The sequence below is a fragment of the Protopterus annectens genome, chromosome 2.part1, assembly GCF_019279795.1.
Source record: "Protopterus annectens isolate FY-2018-M chromosome 2.part1, PAN1.0, whole genome shotgun sequence".
NCBI lineage: Eukaryota > Metazoa > Chordata > Ceratodontiformes > Protopteridae > Protopterus > Protopterus annectens.
The window spans coordinates 923,507,557-923,528,366 of record NC_056729.1 but is presented as its reverse complement, the minus strand read 5'-3'; the positions used below and the strand labels follow the sequence as shown (position 1 = coordinate 923,528,366).

General features: G+C 43.1%; 1 protein-coding gene across 1 annotated transcript in view; it reads right to left on the bottom strand.

Moving 5' to 3' along the window:
* Positions 1-20,810, bottom strand: part of TRAPPC11 (trafficking protein particle complex subunit 11) — a 2,455,228-nt gene that overhangs the window by 1,403,881 nt on the left and 1,030,537 nt on the right. Inside the window, exon 11 of the mRNA XM_044062556.1 lies at positions 11,059-11,152. Coding sequence (XP_043918491.1) covers positions 11,059-11,152 — 94 coding nt within the window. The remainder of the gene's footprint in view (positions 1-11,058; positions 11,153-20,810) is intronic.

Here is a 20,810-nt window from a genome sequence, read left to right as displayed (position 1 = left end):
AAAATGCCAGGTTTTTGTGATATAAAAAACATGAGACCACAATAAATAATTTCAAAACTTTTCCCACCTTTAATGTGACCTATAACCTGTACAATTCAATTGAAAAACAAATCTGTTAGGGGAAAAATATAAAAAATAAAAAATGTAAAATAAGCTGGTTGCATAAGTGTGCACACCCTTAAACTAATACTTTGTTGAAACACCTTTTGATTTAATTACAGCATTCAGTCTTCTTGGATACACACCTGCCATCTGATTAACCCCATATAAAGTTCAGCTGTCCTAGTAGGATTTTCCTGACATTTACTCAGTTGCCTGCTACAGCAAGTTCACAGAGAGCTTGCAAAACATCAAAGAGATCTCATTGTTGAAAGGTATCAGTCAGGAAAGGGTACAAAAAATTTCCAAAGCATTGGATATATCATGGAACACAGTGAAGACAGACATCAAAAAGTGGAGAAAATATGGGACAACAGTGAAGTGACACTGCAAAGAACTGGACGTCCCTCCAAAATTGATGAAAAGACAAGATTAAAACTGGTCAGGGAGGCTGTCAAGAGACCTACAGCAACACTGAAGGAGATGCAGGAATTTCTGGCAAGTACTGGTTGTGTAATACATGTGACAATCTCTCGTATTCTCCATATGTCTGGGCTGTGGGGGTAGGGCTGCAAGACGGAAGCATTTTCTTACACAGAAAAACATCCAGGCCCGGCTAAAATTTGCAAAACAATACATCAAGACCCCAAAAGTATGTGGGAAAATGTGTTATGGTCTGATGAGACCAAGGTTGAACATTTTGGCCACAATTCCAAAAGGTACATTTGGCGCAAAAACAACACTTCACGTCACCAAAAGAACACCATCCCCACAGTGAAGCATGGTGGTGGCAGTATCATGGTTTAGGGTTGCTCTTCTTCAGCTAGAACTGGGGCTTTACTCAAGGTGAAGGGAATTATGAACAGTTCCAAATAGCAGTCATTTTTGGCCCAAAACCTTCAGGTGTCTGCTAGAAAGCTGAAGATGAAGAGGAATTTCACCTTTCAACACGACAATGACCCTAAACATACATCCAAATCAACAAAAGAATGGCATCACCAGAAGAAAATTAAAGTTCTGGAATGGTCCAGCCAGAGCCCTGACCTAAATCCAACAGAAAATCTGTGGGGTGACCTGAAGAGGGGTGTGCACAAGAGATGTCCCCGCAATCTGACAGATTTGGTGTGCTTTTGCAAGGAAGAGTGGGCAAATATTGCCAAGTCACGATGTGCCATGCTGATAAGACTCCTACCCAAGAAGGCTGAATGTTGTAATTAAAACAAAAGGTGCTTCAACAAAGTATTAGTTTAAGGATTGCACACTTATGCAACCAGCTTATTGTACATTTTTTATTTTTTATATTTTCCCCTAACAGATTTGTTTGCTTTTCAACTGAATTGTACAGGTTATAGGTCACATTAAAGCCAGGAAAAGTTTTGAAATAATGTATTGTGGTCTAATTTTTTTATATCACAAAAACCTGCCATTTTAACAGGGTTGTGTACACTTTTTATGTATATGTCTTTACATTTTCTCCAATTTTCATCAATCTTTTTATGTCTCATCTCAAACAACACTAAAAACATCATAACTTTGCCATAAAAAGACTTCATATCACACACACACAAAATATTTTTGAGCTGTAAAAATGCTTACATTTAGATCTGACAAACAGCTTACAATTACAATTACACACCCTGAAGAAATGGCAACACAGTAACTGCAGAAAACTACAGAAAAATGATAAAAAGAAGTCACATAGATGGCTGCTACAATGCCAGAATAATCATCAAGAAATAATTATTTTCTGAACTCCTACTCACCATTAAATGCATACTTGCAAAGACGCATCAGCAAGCAAGGACAATCCGCTACATTTATAAATTTGCTGAGCAGTTAAGTGGCCAGTCTACAGCCCCTTTTCAGCCATGTCTAAGGCAACAGGCAAATACAAATATAGCAATTTTTTTATTTACAGAAATATCTCATATAGAATTTTCATCTGCAATATATTAATATACAAAATAAACACTTTGTTAAATAATTGCTTAAACTGGGTTTACCTAGGATTCATCAAAGCACAGTATTTAGACTCAATATATTCCAAAAGAAGAACACAATAAAAAGTGATGGGTAAGCCCCCATGCCCGATAAATCATACATAACTCCAGAGTCACACCACAGTGAAGAGACCCCCCCCCCCCCCATTAAACTGGAAAACCTGATTTTCCATTCTAATAGGAAGCAGTCAGATGATCAGGTTGCTTAACAGGTCTAATTCTCTCTGTCTATGTAACCTATGAAAATGCAGATAAAGCAAAATTATTATTTCACCTTCACTTTTTTATTTAAATAAAGAAAACATGCAGCAGAACAAAAAAGGTTCACAAAAAATTCAGAAACTACACTGCTATGAAAAAAGGATTGGTCCTTAATGACAGCTTATCTTTGTGGAAAGTGTGACTGGCTGTCTATACATTACGCTTGCAGTTCAAAAATCCTTCTGTCTGGTCTGAATACTAGTAATAAAAGGCTATTCTAGAAAATGTACATGGGGTCTGATTACTGGCTGGCTCAAAAGGAGGATACGCTAGTTTTTATCACATAATTTAAGTTCCAAGACAGGGCTACTGGATGCCCTACAATACTTGGGAGTATGCTGTGAAGCTACAGCTGGTGTAAGAAATACACAAAGCTGAAAAAAGACAACAGTACTTTGATGGACAAATAAAGGGATGAGGCCAGTATGATCATTGTTATACAGGGACCTGAGGAAACTGAAAATTGACTGAGACTGAAAAGTATCACCACTTAGCACCACGGTGTAGAGGGGAACCAGTTAACAAGGACCTGATGAACAGTTTGGGCATGAGGAGACGGGTCTATATTACGACGTCAAAACGCCTTAACAGTGAATACCAAAAGGCCGACAAGTATTCAGTGAAATTAATTTCAGCGATTAGCTGAAAACTTGTCGGGCAAACAAATACTTGTCCCACAATGCTACAAAATAAGAAGTTATGTACCTACCATAACGTTCCATGTTAGTTGTCTTCTTCTCACCTTCCTTCTTGCTGGATGGGTTCGGAGCCGATCCTCGGCTCCGACTCGGCCAATACTAAAGCTCGAGAGCTAATTCCACCGGCTCGAGGCTAACCTATATCCCACAATGCTAGGCGGTAACTACTCAGATCTCGTTTGATAGCTAAACCAAGCAGTTATGGTCTCCACAGTATGGAGAAAAAAGAACCCACCTCTATATAAACCTGAATGTAAGCTACCACAAACATAAAATGGGGAACAGAGGTGGTAGAACATGTGGGAAGGAAAACTCCAAAGGAAGATCCCAAAATTTCCTATCGGTCTGTCCAGGCTAGGGGGAAGGAGGGTGAGACGCAAGAAGAGAGAAGAAGACAACTAACATGGAACGTTATGGTAGGTACATAACGTCTTAATATTAAGTTGTCAATCTCGCCTTCATTCTTGCTGGATGGGACCGCGTCCCTAGCACCTTATTCCGGGTGGCCTATCGGAACAGACTCTTGAGAACAGTGGAACCAAAGTTGGCACGGTTTCTGGAGGCCATATCCAATTTGTAATGTAAAATGAAGGTATGAGGAGAAGCCCAAGTGGCTGCTGCACAAATGGAATCTATTGGCAGCCTGTCCTGAAAAGCTACAGATGTAGCTAATGCCCTAGTTGAATGAGCTCTAGGTCTTGAAGGCAGTTTTTGATGTCTGATTTCATAGATGAAGGTAATTATAGAGGTAAGCCATCTTGAAAGGGACACTTTAGTAACTGGAAGGCCCAATTTCCTTCCGCATAAGACAGGAAAAGCTGATCAGATTTCCTGAACTGTTTAGTCCTGTCTAAATAATATCTAAGTTGGCGGTGAACATCTAGAAAATGTAACTTTTGCTCCGACCTGTTGGAATAGTCAGGGAAGACGGGGAGATCAATCAGTTGGTTCAGGTTTGTCTCAGAGGAAACCTTAGGTAAGAAGGACGGATTAGTCCGGAGGGACACCCTATCTTTGTGGAAAACTAAGTAAGGAGGATGACTGCACAGAGCATGAAGTTCAGATACCCTTCTAGCTGAAGTTATGGCTACTAGAAAGTGTTTTCCATGAGAGCAGCTTAAGAGGGCATGAAGCCACTGGTTCGAAGGGGGGGAGGATCAAGGATGCCAGAACCAAATTCAAGTCCCATTGAGGTGGGGGATCTTTGATTGGGGGCTTGAGCAGAAAAACACCTCTTAAAAAGGCTTTGCAGAGCTTATGGGACATGATACTGGAGTCTGACATATCTACATGAAAATTAGATATAGCAGCTAGTTGTACTCTAATGGTAGATGAAGAAGAGCCTAAATGAAAGAGCTCTACCAGAAAGTCTAGGATAGACTGCCCATAATGAAAAACGTTTCCACTTACTATTATAAATCTTCCTGGTAGAAGATTTGTGAGAGGCTATCAGGATGTTTCGGACCGAATGAGAGATTAAGGGAAGCCTGGCTAGGGTAGGAATTGGAGAAACCACGCTGTGAGGTTGAGAGAATGAAGGGAGTGGTGCAGCTGGCCCGACTGGTGGGTCAACAGATCTGGCACTGGGTCCAGATGCCAAGGCTGCTCCAACAGGTAATGATGGAGGAACGGAAACCATATCTGTCGAGGCCAGTAAGGGGCAATGAGGATCATTGTAACTCTCAAGGCAATAGCTTTCTGAATTAATTGAGATATCAGTGGAAAAGGGGGAAAAGCATACAGAAGTCCCCGGGGCCAATCGTGGACTAGAGCGTCTCTGGTGGGATGGCCTGGTAACGGGAAGTGAGTGAAGAAGTCGTGACACTTGCTGTTTTGGGGAGTAGCAAAAAGATCGCAGCAAGGCTGGCCCCATCTTTGGAAGACTTCTTCCAGCACTGATTTCTTCAGAGACCACTTGTGAGGCATGAGAATGGCCTTGCTCGACTTATCCACAATCACGCTGGACTTCCCGGGAATGTGCGTTGCTATCAGAAAACGCTGGGAAGAAATCGCCCACTGCCAAAGTCTGAGTGCCTCTCGACATAAGGGGTAGGATCTGGTTCCGCCCCGTTTGTTGATGTACCACACTACGGACATGTTGTCCGTCTGAATTGCAAAAGTCCCTGTGGGAAGAGAGTCCTGAAGGGCTTGCAATGCTAAAAGCACTGCTCTCATCTCTAAGACATTTATGTGCAAGTAGCACTCGAAAGGTTGCCACGTGCCCTGGACTGTCCTGCCCTGATAATGCCCCTCCCACCCGATCAGGGAGGCGTCCGTTGTCACCGTGGCGACTGGGGAGGGGGGATGAAAGGTCTGCCTTGGAGAACTTGAGGTGATGTGATCCACCAAGACAGGTGATTCTTGCATGACTGAGTTATTAATATGATGTGAGACATCGGGAGCTGTTGGAAGGACCATTGAGTAAACAACATCCATTGAAGGATCCTCATGTGGAAACGAGCTTAGGGGAGAAGGGTGATAGTAGCTGCCATGAGTCCTAATACCTTCAAGACTACCCTGGCTTTGACCTTGTTGCATTGTAATAAAAGGTAAACTTGTTTGCGGATATCTAACACTCTTTGCTCTGTAAGTCTGGCCGAAAGATTGAGTGTGTCTAAGGTGGCGCCTATAAAGGTAATAGATTGACAAGGCGACAAGGCAGATTTTTCTAAATTTATTGAAATGCCTAGAGCTTGGCAAGTTTGGATGGTGAAGTCTCTGGATAGAAGCAGTTGATGTCTGGTGGTGGCGGTAAGGAGCCAGTCATCTAAATATGGAAACACCTGGAATCCTTGACGCCTCAAGTGAGCCGCGACCACTGCCATGCATTTGGTAAACACTCGGGGGGCTGTAGTGAGACCAAAGGGCAGGGCTCTGAACTGGTAGTGACTGGCTCCCAGCCTGAAGCGGAGAAACCTCCTGGAGCGTCTGTGCATTTTGATATGGTAGTACGCATCCTGAAGGTCTATCGAGCACATCCAATTGTCCTGACCCAAGAAGGGTAGAATGGACTGTAGCATGACCATCTGGAATTTTGTTTTTTTGATATAATTGTTTAACTTGCTGAGATCCAGTATAGGTCTCCAGTCCCCTGTTTTTTTGGTACCAAAAAGAATTTGGAGTAGATTCCGGATCCTTGCTGGTCTGCTGGGACTGATTGGATAGCTCTTTTTGATAGCAGCTTTGATATTTCTAGTGCTGCTTGTTCCCTTAGACTGGGTGGAATGTCTGGAAGGGATCCTTTGGGTTGGGATGGGATGTGAATAAAGGGAATTTTGTAACCCTCGGATATGATTGACTGTACCCATTTGTCTTGGGTGAGGGAAAGCCAGGCTTTTGGGTACAGTGATAAACTTCCCCCGACTGCCTCCGAAGGTGGATAGCCGGGCAGCTCCTCAGGGATGCTGAAAGGGTTTATCAGTGAAAGTTTCTCTGCTACCCTGGTTTTGCGGACCTCCTCTGCCTCTAGGGCGGCGTCTATTGTTATTCCCCCCTCTGCCTCTAGACGGGAATCGACCTTGTGCGTCAGATGAGACTCCCTGAGGTTTGCAGAACCACATTTTTCCTCCCCTCTGACCTTTTGGATAAGGTCTAGAAGGGGTAGAAAAACGGACTCCCACGGCAGAGAGAGTCTTACCTTCCACCTCGCACCTAGTCAATGTATCCTTCACCTGAGGACCAAACAATGTTGAGCCATTAAAGGGGGAACTGGTGAAGGATGCCTTGAAAGGGTCCGCAAAATTGCAAAGCCGCATCCAGGCGTGACGTCGTAAAGCTACACCTGTGCCTGCGGCCCTACTTGCCCCATCAGCAGCATATGAGATAAGCCGCATGGAGGAGTTAATCGAATTCAGGGTTGTCAACTGGGAGTTCATTTTGTCTTGGAACCCCTCAACTGTTGGATCCTGTATAGCCTTCACCCATATCTTTGAGCAAATCTCTCTGGAGACGGGTGAAGTGACACAAGTAGTTCAGCGACCGCATTGAAAAGGTCGCTGAAGAAAACATCCGCCACTGCACCTGTCCATGGTCCTAGACTCCTTATTAGGAGGATGGACAGGTACCGAAGGATTGGCTATCTCCTTCTTAGGGGCTGCGGCCACCACCATGGCATCAACAGAGACACCTTTTGATAGAAACTCTTTCTCCTTAGGGGCAGTAATAAATTTTGACGGCCTCCTTGGGGTAGGTTCCACTGAATCAGGGGCCATCCGAGCCTTCCTTGCCACCACTTCTATAAGGGGGTCAAAGGGAGGGGACACCCAGGAGGTGGAAGGGCGAGAGCCAAACGCCTCAAGGTAAACTGACTCGTCCTTTGAAGGGTTAAGGGCGGGCCAGTTCCCCCCCCTGTTTCAGGATTTCAAGGATGTCAGCAAAGGAGACATCCTCAGAGGGGGACCAAGGGGAACCTTCAGATTCCTCCAAGTTAGTGTCAGAGGTGATAGACTCAGGGGAGTCAATGTGCTTCCTCTTGCACTGTCTCTTCTGAGGGGGTTCTCCTACCGGATCAGGAGAGGCCTCGGAAGAGGAGGAAATTCCCAATGGGGAAACCTGAGGAGCTGGCTCTCTGCGGTCTGATACAACGGGATGGGTAGAAATCAACACAGGCACTGAAGAGGGAGGAGCTGACGGAGCCGACTGTGGGGTATACACTGGGTCTAGCACGCTCCGCATGACCTCGAAGGCACCCCTATCAGGCAAGGCCGGAGGTCCCCGCGCCGAGGAGACAAGGACTTCCCCCCCGGCACCGACAGGGACGGCTCCGAGGCCGATGTCACAGCCGAACTCACCAGCGCCGATGCTCTGAGAGGGAGAACGGGGTCGGACAAGGGTCGGATGCCACTCGCCCCCTCGGAGCCGACGAGGGAAGCCCGGCGCCGAGATCCCTCCAATGAGGAAATCCGGAGCACACAACAGAGCCAAAAGGGAAGGTATTGGCTCCGAAGCACCGACAGCTACGGCTCCGATGAGCCCCGGCTCCGAACTCAAAGGAGTCGGAGGAGGAATAAAATCAGGGATGGAAATAGCTGCTGACTGTTGAGTAGGGCTATGCAGCATTTGGGTCAGTGCCTCGGACTTGAGTAGTCTACTCACCACCCTTTGTAAATCATGGTCGGACAGCCTGGAGGACCGAGAGGAATGAGACCTATGGCTCTGTTTTGATAGAAGAGGAGATCCCAGCGCCGAATGGATGGAGCTGATGGAAGGGGACTTAGACCTCTTCTTTGAAGGTGGCTCCGATAAGCCTTTCGGAGCTGACTGAGTCTTGTCAACCTCGGCTCCAGCCAGAGCCGAGGTGATGGTATGAGATTTGGAAACATCAGCTCCAGCCGGAGCCGATGTCGAAGCCGTTTTAATGCTTCCAGGGGATGGCTCTGAAACTGGAGCCGACAGTCTGGAAGTCTTAGAAGGCTTCCCCGACACAGACTGGGTCGAGGGGCCTTCAGGCTTTAACAAGCCACGTAGAATCAATTTATTTTTGCGTTACTGCAGGACTCTAGGGCTGAATGCATGGCACACAGCACATGAGTCCTGCAGGTGCAAAGGTCCCAGGCAATATACACAAGAAGTGTGACCGTCTGTCAGAGACATTTTCTGACAGCACGATTCACACTTCTTGAAGCCTGAGACCTTGGAGTCTTTAGACATCCTAAAAGCTGAGTGAAGAAAAACACAAACACAACACACAGACACACCCTTAACCAAAATAAAAATCCAGTCACACTGAAGGACTAGGGGAAGGAGAGGGAGAGGGCCAAAGGCCTAAATGTTAAGAAGGGAATAAAAAGGGAATTCTGACACAAGAGGGGGACCCGATTTAAACTAATGGAATACTTTAAATAAAACTATACTAAATGGAAAAAATAGGGGTTGAAATAGAAGTTTCTGAACAAGAAAACTTACTAACCTGCCAGAGCCGTTAGAAGAAGCACCTCGTCAGCTAAGCGGCAAACGAGATCTGAGTAGTTACTGCCTAGCATTGTGGGATATAGGGGAGCCTCAAGTCGGTGGAATTAGTTCTCGAGCTTTAGTATTGGCCGAGTCGCAGCCGAGGATCGGCTCCGAACCCATCCAGCAAGAATGAAGGCGAGATTGACAACTTAACATCAAATTTTACCTAAACCAAACCCACCCACACCTCCCGATGTGAGGGGCTGCGCCCCCCACAGCCCCCTAAATAAATATACCAACTCTGGGATCACACTACAGTGGAGAAAAGGGCAAAATTGTGTAGTTGGTCAACTACATCTTTGTCCTGTAAGAATTCAGCGAATCGCGGAAATGGATTTAGCTGAATACGTGTTGGCCTTTTGCTATTCGCTGTTACAGCATTTCAATGCTGTAATATAGACCCTAGGAGACATCTAGGTAAACACTGATCATGGCAGTTACCTCCATTGCTCCCAACAGATCTCCACACAGTAAGACTGCTCGGAAAAAATACTCACACTAAACAGAAAATATGGTGCTTTATTTAGAAAGGTTTGATTTTTTTCAATTATTTGTTTCCTTAGCTTCCTTTAAAATATGCCATATCTCTAAATAAAAAAATAAAGTTTATTTAGAATTAACATGAGACTCTGCAAATTGATAAGATTCAGGAAGCCATGATCTGGATGTCAAACTGCCTCGTTTTTGAGAAAGTCTGTTGTACAGAAGTAAGTTAATGGAGAAGCCATAAACATCTGCATTAGAAGGGTGCTAGAAATGTTAACTCAAGTCCACATAGGGTACTAAGTCTGTCCTCTCTTTTTACCTTTACATTTATTTTATTTATCCTTAGTTTATTCTTTGTTCACCACTACTTTCTTACTGCCATTTCTTCTCTATGCTATCCTAATCTTCAAGTCTTGCAACTGTCCAAATTTGAGTAATGTTATAATAAAATAGCCAAATATGCAGTACACTAACTGAAGAACACATTACTGACTAGCCCTCAGAGAATTAAACTGGTTAAGAGTGCTTTCTAAGCTAAATATAATATACAGGTTTCTCCAAGTCGAAGAATTGTCCAGCCTTTATCAACTTAATACAACTACACTCCAAACTGAATTTTGCACTCTAGAGAAAAAAAATCATCTAATACTGCAGCTGACTCTCTACATTCAAATAGTATAGCTAAACTATGGAACCACATCCCACTACCACTGAAATACATTCAGAATGTAAACTCATTCCATCTAACAGCACAATGAATATGATCCTGTATATCTTCAAGTTAAACACCAGTTATTTTCAGCTTGCCTTGTCATCAATCCTTTCCTCTTCATATTAGAATTCTATACCTCACAGTCAGTCTTCACCTATACCTGAATAGTTTTACTTGCATCTCACAGTCATATGCATACATTTGTGACATTGCTCATCCCCACCTCTATACTTTTAATATAAACCTTATGTCAGTCACATATATAATCGTCTCTGAATCTGCTTTACACCTCACCTCTTAACTAAAATGTGAACATTTTCTGCCCCCTACCTCATTCCTTCCCTTACTTCCATTTCTTTGATGATTATTTGTTTGACAAACCCACTAATACACCTTTTCAAATCCTTAATGTTCAACATCTACTAATGCATTAAGTATCTTTTATACTGCAATTCTTCCCTTTACTTTCATAAGAAGGTAATCTAATTGGCAAATGTATACTGAATTGTTAATGTTTATTATTCAATGTATGTTCATGTACACTACTGAATGCATGTTTAAAAATGCTTGTAATATACTTCAGCATTTCTCCCCAGGCCTCGCTGAAAAGGGTTTTTTAACTAAACCCAGTTGGACAAACACAGTAAACAAAAGCAAATACAAATAAATAGAAATATATAAAAAGCATAAACACACACAAAAAAATGCAAAAACAGAGGAAAACTGAGCCAATTCAAACTGAAACAGTAAAGGCATAATGTTTCTAGACAAAAAATACTGCACAATACTCTAAGAAGCAGATCCGTTGAAACACAAGACAATGCCTATATAAATGAACACATGTACTTACTTAGTATGCCTTGTCTCCAAGTTCTTTGTCCATAGAAGTCTAACATTCCAGTTGGAGTCTCTAATGGGTCTGGACTGGGATAAGAAACAGATCTCTAAGGAAAAAAGTAGAAAGTTACAGACATTTTATGTGATTATGTCTTTCAATTCATAAGCAAAAATAATGAGTTAATGCAAAACAACATCTGCTTTTCCTGTGAATAAAGATTTTCTAAATATAAAGGATAAGTTACTCACTTACAGTTCTTTTGTACATCTCTGTGTGCACTCTGGACAAAAATGTACAAATTTGGACTTACGGTATGGCGCCAAGCAGTTAAAAAAGTAGTGGGAGAGCTCCCTTGTTGTCTCAGAAAATAAGACAGAAATACTTTTGAATTAAGGCTGCAGACCGTTAAGAAAGATACATGTCTGCTAACAAAAAGACGACTTGGAAAGTAAAAAAAATCTGCTCCTAACCAGGAGAAATATACTTAGGACAAAGATCAGCAGCATGAATGGTCTGACACACAGAGTAACCACATGGCATCAGAAACAGATATAGCTATCATCGCAGATAAACTTGACAAGCTATATACAGAGGTGAATACAAAAGGGGACTCCCTGGCTGACTACTTGAGGAAGAATGAGAAAAAAATTGAAGAAAGAGAGAGAACCTTGTCATCTCACTTGGATAACAATGAAGCACTAAAAATAAAAGAAAATGAGACATCATCAAGACTAGCAACCCTTGCGGCTACTAAGGAGAACTACAGGAGCTGGAAGTTCAGGACAGACAAGAGAATCTAAGGTTCATCAATGTCTCAGAAGGTGTGGAGGGCAATAACTGGAAAGACGTTCGGACAGAACAACTGTCGAAGTGGACTGAGCTCCCAAGAGAAGTGATGTTCATAGATAGTGACACTACAGGGTATTCTCCTTGGCAGGGAGAGTACAGTGCTTTTCTCAGCCTGTAGAGGTGAAGTTACAAACAAACCATTTGAAGGAACAGCTGTTACAATCCCTATGGAGGATACTTGTGGGCTCAAGATTTTTCACTGGGCACACAACTGAAATGGGGCAAGTTTACCTTGGTTTACTATTAGATCTCACAACACACTTGTGCGAATGATCACTTACCAAACCTGAAATGTCATAAAATTCAAATGCTGAACGATCACATAACTAAAAGTGGTAATTTAGGAAAGTTGACAACTCAGGAATGTTAACTTGACTGAAACTACCTGGACTTCCGGTTATGTCCTATGAATGTTTTGCAGGGGGGCAAGCAGCCATGCACCCCTGCTACTTATATATACAAACTCTGAGACTGCACTACAGTGAGAGATAGGCTAAATTTCCTGATCCCCATTATAGTGCAACCTCCATTCAAAATGATGTATCCATAAGAGCAAATGCTAGCGTGCATTCACTCTTGTGGATTTAAACATTTAAACATTGAAGTTATGACACCTTGAAAGAGTGCCTTTTGACCTTCCAAGTTCCTGCAACTATTTTCCGACATTTTTATGGCAAACCATTTACCTTACATTTAAAAACCTGCAGACAGCAGGGATTTCGCTTAAAAGTGTTATACCCTGCGATACTAAAAATTTTCTTTCCATACAGTGCCAGATCGTATCTTGATCCAGAAGTTGCAGCAGATGAACTTGCTGGCTACATATCTAACTGTGAGTAAAACCATAAGGAAGGGGATGTGTGGGTACTGGAAGCTTCAGGATCCCAGAAATGGAAAATTCCAGAACTGAGATGGACAGTTGAACCATTTCTGATATTCTACCAGAAAATGTTGGGGAAACACAAAAAAAGTGAAACTGCATACACAGAATGTATTGGACTCAACACAGAAGGGGTCAGAACAAAGACAAAATGTAACACCAGAAGAAAGTGAAGGCGAGCAATAAGACTAATGGTGGGGCATGTGGGCAGCAAAAGCAAGTAGTGATGAAAAAGAGAACTGTAAATTAGGATACCAGCTCATGTGAGAGGGAATGGTCATAAACAGAAATATTGAAAGCAGAGACACTTCAGAGGTGTGGAACTTTCTTATATTAAAGTTGAGACTTTTTGCCAAGTGTATTTCAAACTGTCAGTCACACAGAGTGACTTTGGTTGGTATAGTGAATAAACTTTTGTAAGTTGGCCTAATAGTAATAAGGTGGCAAGAGGAAAGAGGAATGAAGACTGAGACAAGAATTACATTTATTTAAATTTTCTTGTCAGTAATGTGCTTGAAGAACACAAGACTAATTTAAGTAGCATAAAATAGACGTATGCATGGTTTCTGTTATATTACAATACAAACTATCAAAGACATACAATAAAGGGAGGCCAACACCAACTAATCAGCATGGTGAAAGTTTAATAGGAGGTAAAGCAAAGGGTACCAAAGGCATAAACAAACTGGGATTCAGGGCCAAAATAAGTTAGGAATGAGAAACAGGAGAAAATACTTTGGGATCCTGAAGATGAAAAATGAGGATATGAACATACCATGGTAGGTAGGACAGGACAGTGGATTCTCTGCGAGGATTGGGGGGCACAACCAAGACAGGTATGTGGACTAACCAAAGCACTAATGTAAAGCATGCACTCTTTTCTCTGAACAAATGGGAGTGAAATTCATGTATAGTTAATAGTTATGACAATTACGTTAAAAATAAAATGAAGGTTCCAGAAGACAGTTTTGTTACTCAAAGTTTGATTGTTTGGCAGCCAGCAATAAAAATGTAGTAGAAAAACAACTTGATGCATGGGCAACTGCACGGAGAAACAAAAAGCATGACAGAGAAGGAAGACAAGATGCCGAAAGAAAATGGGGATATGAATACTTACGTGGAATGTAAACAGATTGGTGGGAGACGCTTAGAAGCAGATTTTAAAGTGCATACACTTTGGGAAATGGGGACAATGTAATATCATTACAGCAGATCCATTTCACAGAGACAGAAACCCAACGGTTTATGAACAAGCGATCAAGGAAGGGATTTGGAACAGAGGTAGTAAGAGGATGAAAGAGAGGAGTTATAACCTTAATAAGGGCAGGTACCAGCATTAAAATGAAGAACACAGCAAGGATATACTGGCAGATACATATTGTTACGGGGCTGTTGGGCAATAATAAAATGACAATAGGAAGTATTTATTTACCACCCAAGAGTAAAAGAAAGGGCATAAGTCATGTGATGCAGAACATATTGGAACACCACCAGGGACTCTTGTTAGTAATGGGTGACTGGAATATAATAAACAAATTAGATGTGGACAGTGGCCTGAGAAAAATAACAATGACCCCAGGAGGAGCTCATCTAGGAGACATGATGAGAGTATATGGCCTGACTGATATTGTGGATCAGAGAAGGACAGAATATATATACTATTCAGCTTACTATAATATGTGAGCTTGGTCAGACAGACTTTATATTTCTAGGGAACATCAGTACTTGACAGAAAGTACAGTTGTTTACACCTACCATAAATGTAGATGTTTGAGTGTATTTACTGTTGCAGTCATCACATTTGTGTTATCTGCTTGCAGTGGCCCTCAGTCAGCCTGATTATCAAAGTCTTGGGTCCTGCGTTGGTTGCTGTCCCATCTTTCATGACGTCAGGTAGTCAGGGGTATAAAGCATGCAGCCGACGCCATTACATCAGTTTTTCTTGCCCCAGATGTCAGGGAAGCAATTATATACAAGGTTACACCTCCAACAAAAACACAAATACACCAAAAAGCTTTAAGCATAGTAAACAAGAATAGAGGCATAGACAATAGAAATCAGAGGGCTGGACGGAGGGTAACCAGGACTGTAACTGTGAATACACTCGAACATCTACATTTATGGTAGATGTACACAACTGTACTATGCTCTTCGTGTTTCACTGTTGCAGTCATCACATTTGGGTAGATTCCCAAAGCTAAGGATGGGAGGAGGTAATTAGATAGCATTAGGACCAGCTATAAGGCCCTGCAAGACTACAGTGGCAAAGCCAGCTCTGGATTTAGAAAAAAATTGGCAAGTGGTAATGCTTGTTGAAGGTATGTACAGAACTCCAGGTAGCAGCTTCTAGGATGTCCCTGGTAGGGACACCTCTGAGAAAGGCTGTAGAGGTAGATGCAGCCATGGTTGACTATGGTCTTATCCCCTGAGGGGTAGATTTTCCACAGTGCTTATAGCAAAAATTAATGCAATGGCCTATCCACTTAGAAATGGTTTGCTTTGAAATGGCCTTCCCCTCTGCCCCTGCAGCAAATGCAACCAGCAGTTGTTCAGATTTACTGAGAGGTTTAGTCCTGTCCAAGTAAAATCTAAGTTGCCTGTGCACGTCCAAGGAGTGCAGTATTCATTCCCCTTTGTTCTGTGGATTAGAAAAAACGGTTGGCAAATAAATGGACTGATTAAGGGCCACACTGGATACTACCTTGGGCAGGAAGGAGGGATTGGTCCTGAGAAACACCCTGTCCACATGAAAGATGATGAAAGGCTCCACTGACATGAAGGCCTGTAATTCAGGCACCCTTCTTGCTGAAGTGATGGCTAGAAGGAAGGCTGATTTCCAAGAAAGGAATTTCAACTCCGCATTTGCAGCTGGCTCAAAGGGAAGTAGAGTGAGCTTTTCCAATACAAAGTTAAGGTCCCAGGCTGGAGTAAGGGGCTCTCTTGGGTGGTCTTAAGTTTTTGGGCCCTCTGAGGAATTGCTTCAGCAGTGCGTGAGAGAAGAGGGGTCGTTCTGTATTGTAATGCGCTGAAATGGCTGAGGCCCGGAATTTTGATGGAGGAAAAGGAAAGGCCCTTGTGAAGCATCTCAGTTAAGTATTGAAGAATCTGAGGTAAATTGGGCTGTATCCATCCCCTGAGTTTGGCTCCAGGAACAGAATCTTTTCCATTTTTCAGCATAGGATTTTCTAGTACTAGGCCTCCTTGCCTCCAGGATAACACCCATCACTTGCTTACTGAGGGATGGTAACAGAGGGATCAGGTAATTAGCCAGGCTGCCAGGTTCAGGGTTTAAAGCTGTGGGTGCAGAATCTGGCCCTCCTGCTGGGACAGCAGGGTAGGGGTCTGAGGCAGGTGCCAGCAGTGACACACTGCGCAACAGAGGGTACCAGTGTTGGTGTAGCCAGTCTGGTGCAACCAGTATTGTCCTTGGTTTGTACTTTTTGATCTTCAGTAGTACCTTGGAGAGAAGAGGCAGAGGGGGAAAGGCATAAACTGATAGGTTTTTCCAGGTGAAGGACCGGGCATCCACTTTCCAAGCTTGTCTGTGGGGAGTCCTTGTGTGGAATTTGTCCAATTGGTGATTCTGGGGGGAGGCAAACAGGTCCATGTCTGGGCTCCTCATTTGTTTCTCAACATGTTGAATATCTTTGGCTCCAGTTTCCACTTGTGTGGGTCCATGAGATTTCTGCTTAGGTCGTCTGCCAGTGCATTTAGCTTTCCTGGCAGGAATTGAGCCTGTAGGTGCACTTGGTAGCTCAAGGCTGTGTTCCACAGAGACATGGGTAGTCTGCAGAGAGGGTATGAGTGGGTCCCCCCCCTGCTTGTTTATGTACCACATAACATTGGTGTTGTCCGTCTTTACCAATAATTGTCCTGGAAGAATGTGGTCCTTGAGGGGGTGTCAGACCATTCTTTACAGCTAACATTTCTTTTTGATTGATATGCAGGTGCATTTGACTTGGGTACCATTTGCTCTGAATGCACTTCCCTGCCAAGTGAGCCCCCCATGCATAGTCTGATGCGTCTGTTGTTAGGGTTTGGGTGGCAGAGGGTAGACTGAAAGGCAATCCCTTGTTTTGGTGGCAGGCCTCTGTCCACCAAAGGAACTCTATCTGTAGACAGGGTATGACAGGAATCATTAATTCTAGATCCAGAGAATGTTGGCACCATAGGCTTTTTAAATACCATTGTAGTTTCCTCATATGCAGTCTTGCATATGGAATTAGTAGAATGCAGGAGGCCATGAACCCTAGGGCTTACAGTATTTTCCTTGCAGATAGTTGGGTCTTTGTGGCCAGTAGTTTCAAGTAGGCTGTCAAATGAACTTGTTTCTCTGGCATGAAGTAGGCCATCTGGGAAGTTGTATTCAAACTTGCTCACAGGAATACAATTTGTTGGCAGGGTATAAGATGTGATTTCTTTTCGTTTATGGTGTACCCTAGAGAAGTTAGCAATTTCTGTACAAACGCCAGAAGATTCAATGGCATTGTCCTGGCTTTCTGCCTGAATTAGACAATCGTCCAGGTATGGATATATTTGGATATTTCTTTGCCTGCAAAATGCAATGACTGGAGCTAGGCACTTTGTGAATACCCTGGGCACAGTAGATAAGCCAAAGGGTAGTGCAGAGAACTGATATTGCATGTAGCCTGCTTTGAAGCATAGGTATCTTCTGCAAGATTCCCTTATTGGGATGTGCAGGTAGGCTTCCTTTAAATCCAGTGTTGCCAACCAGGCATCCTTGCCTAGCATAGAAAGCAGCTGTTGAAGAGTTAGCATCTTGAATTTTGGGATCACCAAAAATGTGTTTGGGATAGAGAGGTCCAGGATAGGACACCAAGAGTGGTCTTTTCTGGGCACCAGGAAAAGTAGAAACCTTGGCCCCTTTCCTCTTCTGGAACAGGCTGAAAAGCCCTGATGCTTAAGAGAGAGAGAATTTGCTTTTGAGCCTCTGCCCACTGATTTGGGGGTAGATCTGGCCAACTGCTTGGGGTTGGTAAGGAGTGGCAGTGGAATCTGTATCCTTGGGAAACTATATTTAAAACCTGTTTGCCCTGGGTAATGAGTTCCCAATTTTTTGCCTGCAGGGCAATCTTTCCCCCTAAATGAACAGTCAGTTGTGCAGGGCTTGGAAGATTTAAAGTTAAGTCATTGAGACAGTTTACCATAGGGGTGAGTACCTTGGGACTAAAGCATGGGTGTCCTGATAGCTCTGGGTTTGGACTGAGAAGGCCTGGAATAGGCAGGAAAGGACTAGTTTTTAGAGGACCAATGCCTACTAAATGTGGGAGGCTGTACTTGCAGGAAATCTTTAACAGTTTGCATAGATTTAGCTTTTTCCTCCATCTTTTTAAGTACTTCTTCTGCTTTGTTGCCAAACAGGTGGTCTTGGTTTAAGGGAGCATCCAGCAATTTAGCTTTAACATGATCTGGCATAGATTGTTCCTTAAGCCAAGCATGCCTTCTAAGTACAGACCCAGTCACAGCAGCCCTGCAAGATGCTTCTAGTGAATCAAACCAACATTGCAAAGTATGTTTCCCAACTTGTTCAGCAGAATGCATTAAATCCTGCAAATCTTTATTTTCAGCACAGTCAGGAATCAACATAATTTTCTGTTTAAGCAATCCAATAATATGCTGTTGATAGTTTAACATATGAAACTGGCAGTTTAAGGCCCTAATGGCCAAGGTTGCAGAGGTGTATACTTTCTTACCCCATCTATCCAGCGCCCTGGAATCTCTATCAGAGGGGGTAGGATTTTGGGCAGTAGTAGCCTAAATGCCCTTGGGTCCCTGTGAAATAGTCTCAGGACACGGAGTAGGATTTTTAAAGAGGAACTTGTGAAAGGCAGGAAACCTGTAATATCTATCAGGTTTTCTGGGAGCAGGAGGTAAAGAGTCAGGGGCCAAGCTAGATTCCGAGAAGGCATCAACAATGTCCAGTACAGGCTAAAGGCCTGCGTTGGGGCAGGAGAAAGAAATCCCTAAACCTCTTTTTAGAGTCAGAGTAATCCTGGCTTTCCCAGCGAAAATGCTCCCTAAGAGTATGCAAGGTTTCACCAAAAGAGAAATCCTCTGGAGGGGAAGCAGAGGGAATAGAGGCCTCTGCATAAGAATCCTCATAGGTAGATAAAGGTAAATCCTGGTCATCAGAGGAAACAGAAATTTCAGAATCGTGATCAGAAGAATCATACGGAAACTCAGTCCTAGGTCTCTTAGAGGGGGAAGGGTGGCTTCCCTTAATTAGAGTAATAAGGCCTTGAGCCATTCTTATTTTTGTTTAGGCATAGAGGCCTGACCATGCAGTCTGGGCATCGGTTTTCTAGGCATGGATCAAGGTTTAGGCCTTGAAGAAGATGGCATTGGTTTAATATGCAAGTCAGTAGGCCTGAATACACCATCAGAAGCCGGTGCTTGCACAGCGGCTCCAGACCCATCCACGGTAGAGACATCCGCAGGTTCCACAGTTGAAGCATCTCACGGCATACCAGACTCCGAATGGGTCTCAGTAGAGGCCTGCGAATCTGAAGTAACAGGTATCAGGGGCTGCGAAAGCGCCGCACTGAGTACTGGCAAACTGGTGACTAGCTTAGGAGAAGCGTCGTCGTCAGCTTTGGACCTATGCAATCTGTCTCTGTCTTTATCTTTGCATTTTTTCGAAATGTCGGTAGTCAGGTGGCTTACCGATGCCATATCTAGATAATTGAACAGAGTACCAAAATATTTAGAAGCATAAATAAACCGATGCCGAATAGTTTGTTGTTTAAATAAGGCACAAAACCGACAGCGAGGTACACTGTGGTCAGGGCTTAAGCAAGGAATGCAGTACGAATGAAAATTTTATGAGGTATTTGCTTTCCACAAGAAATACAATTATTAACTTTTACTGACATTGGTTTAGATTAAGAAAAAGTTTCCCCAACGGGGTACTTAGCTTAGTTGAAGACTTTGGTTCTTAAACTCGAAAACGAAAATTTCAGGAGTCGGCCGACTGGCATTTGCGAACTGCTTCTGCTTCGGGCACCACACAGCAAGAAAGACCGATGTAATGGCGTCGGCTGCATGCTTTATACCCCTGACTACCTGACGTCATGGAAGATGGGACAACAAATCAGGACCCAAGACTCTGATAATCAGGCCGACTGAGGGCTACTGCAAGCAGATAACTCAAATGTGATGACTGCAACAGTGAAACACAAAGAACATCAATTAATTACATATCCAAAATTGATCTTAGATCATGTTCCGGTAAAATTAAAACTAGAGTACCCCAGAATTTGGAACATGAGGATGCAATGGAGGGCAAGAGTGGGTTGGTGGGAAATCCCACATAAAAAGGAGCAACTCACAAAAGTAAGACCTTAGCAGAGAAATAATATTGGTGAAATGGGAGTCACTTAAAAACAAACTAAAGCAAAACTTACAAGGGAGGCAAGTAATGCAGCAACACAGAAGATGGCTCCAGGCTTGTAGGCTTGCAATAAAATCAAGAGTCTAAGTGAGGAAGAGAAAAAAGAGCTAGGCAATAAGAGGTTAAATGGTAGGAGCACTTTGATGACGAGTTGCTTAGATGACCAAGATCAATCAAGCTGAGGTATTTTTCCAATACACTGAAGCTTCAATGGACATTACCCCTTAAATTGCACCAGTAGAAAGCAAGTCACTCCCTCAAGTGGAGACACTGAATGGGAACAAGGAAAAAAAGGTTTTTAGAAACATTTATGAACAATTGTACACAGACTGAAAAGAAGCAAACAACTAGGCCTGATTATACAAACATTTCACAGAGGGGCTAATGTTTCCTAAGACAGGGGAAGAGGAAGCTCAAAAATAGTTAACCTCATTACCAGAAAGGAAATACAAGGACAGCTAAACAATCAAAAGGTAAAAACCCAGGTTGGGATGGTTTACCAACAGAGACATAGAAGGAAGCAAAGGAAAAAAATGCTTGATAAGAGTTGAAGCTTGTTTAACAAAATCCTTGAATCAAAGAAAATTCCAGAATCATGGTCGCAGGCTCTCATCTCAGTCATAC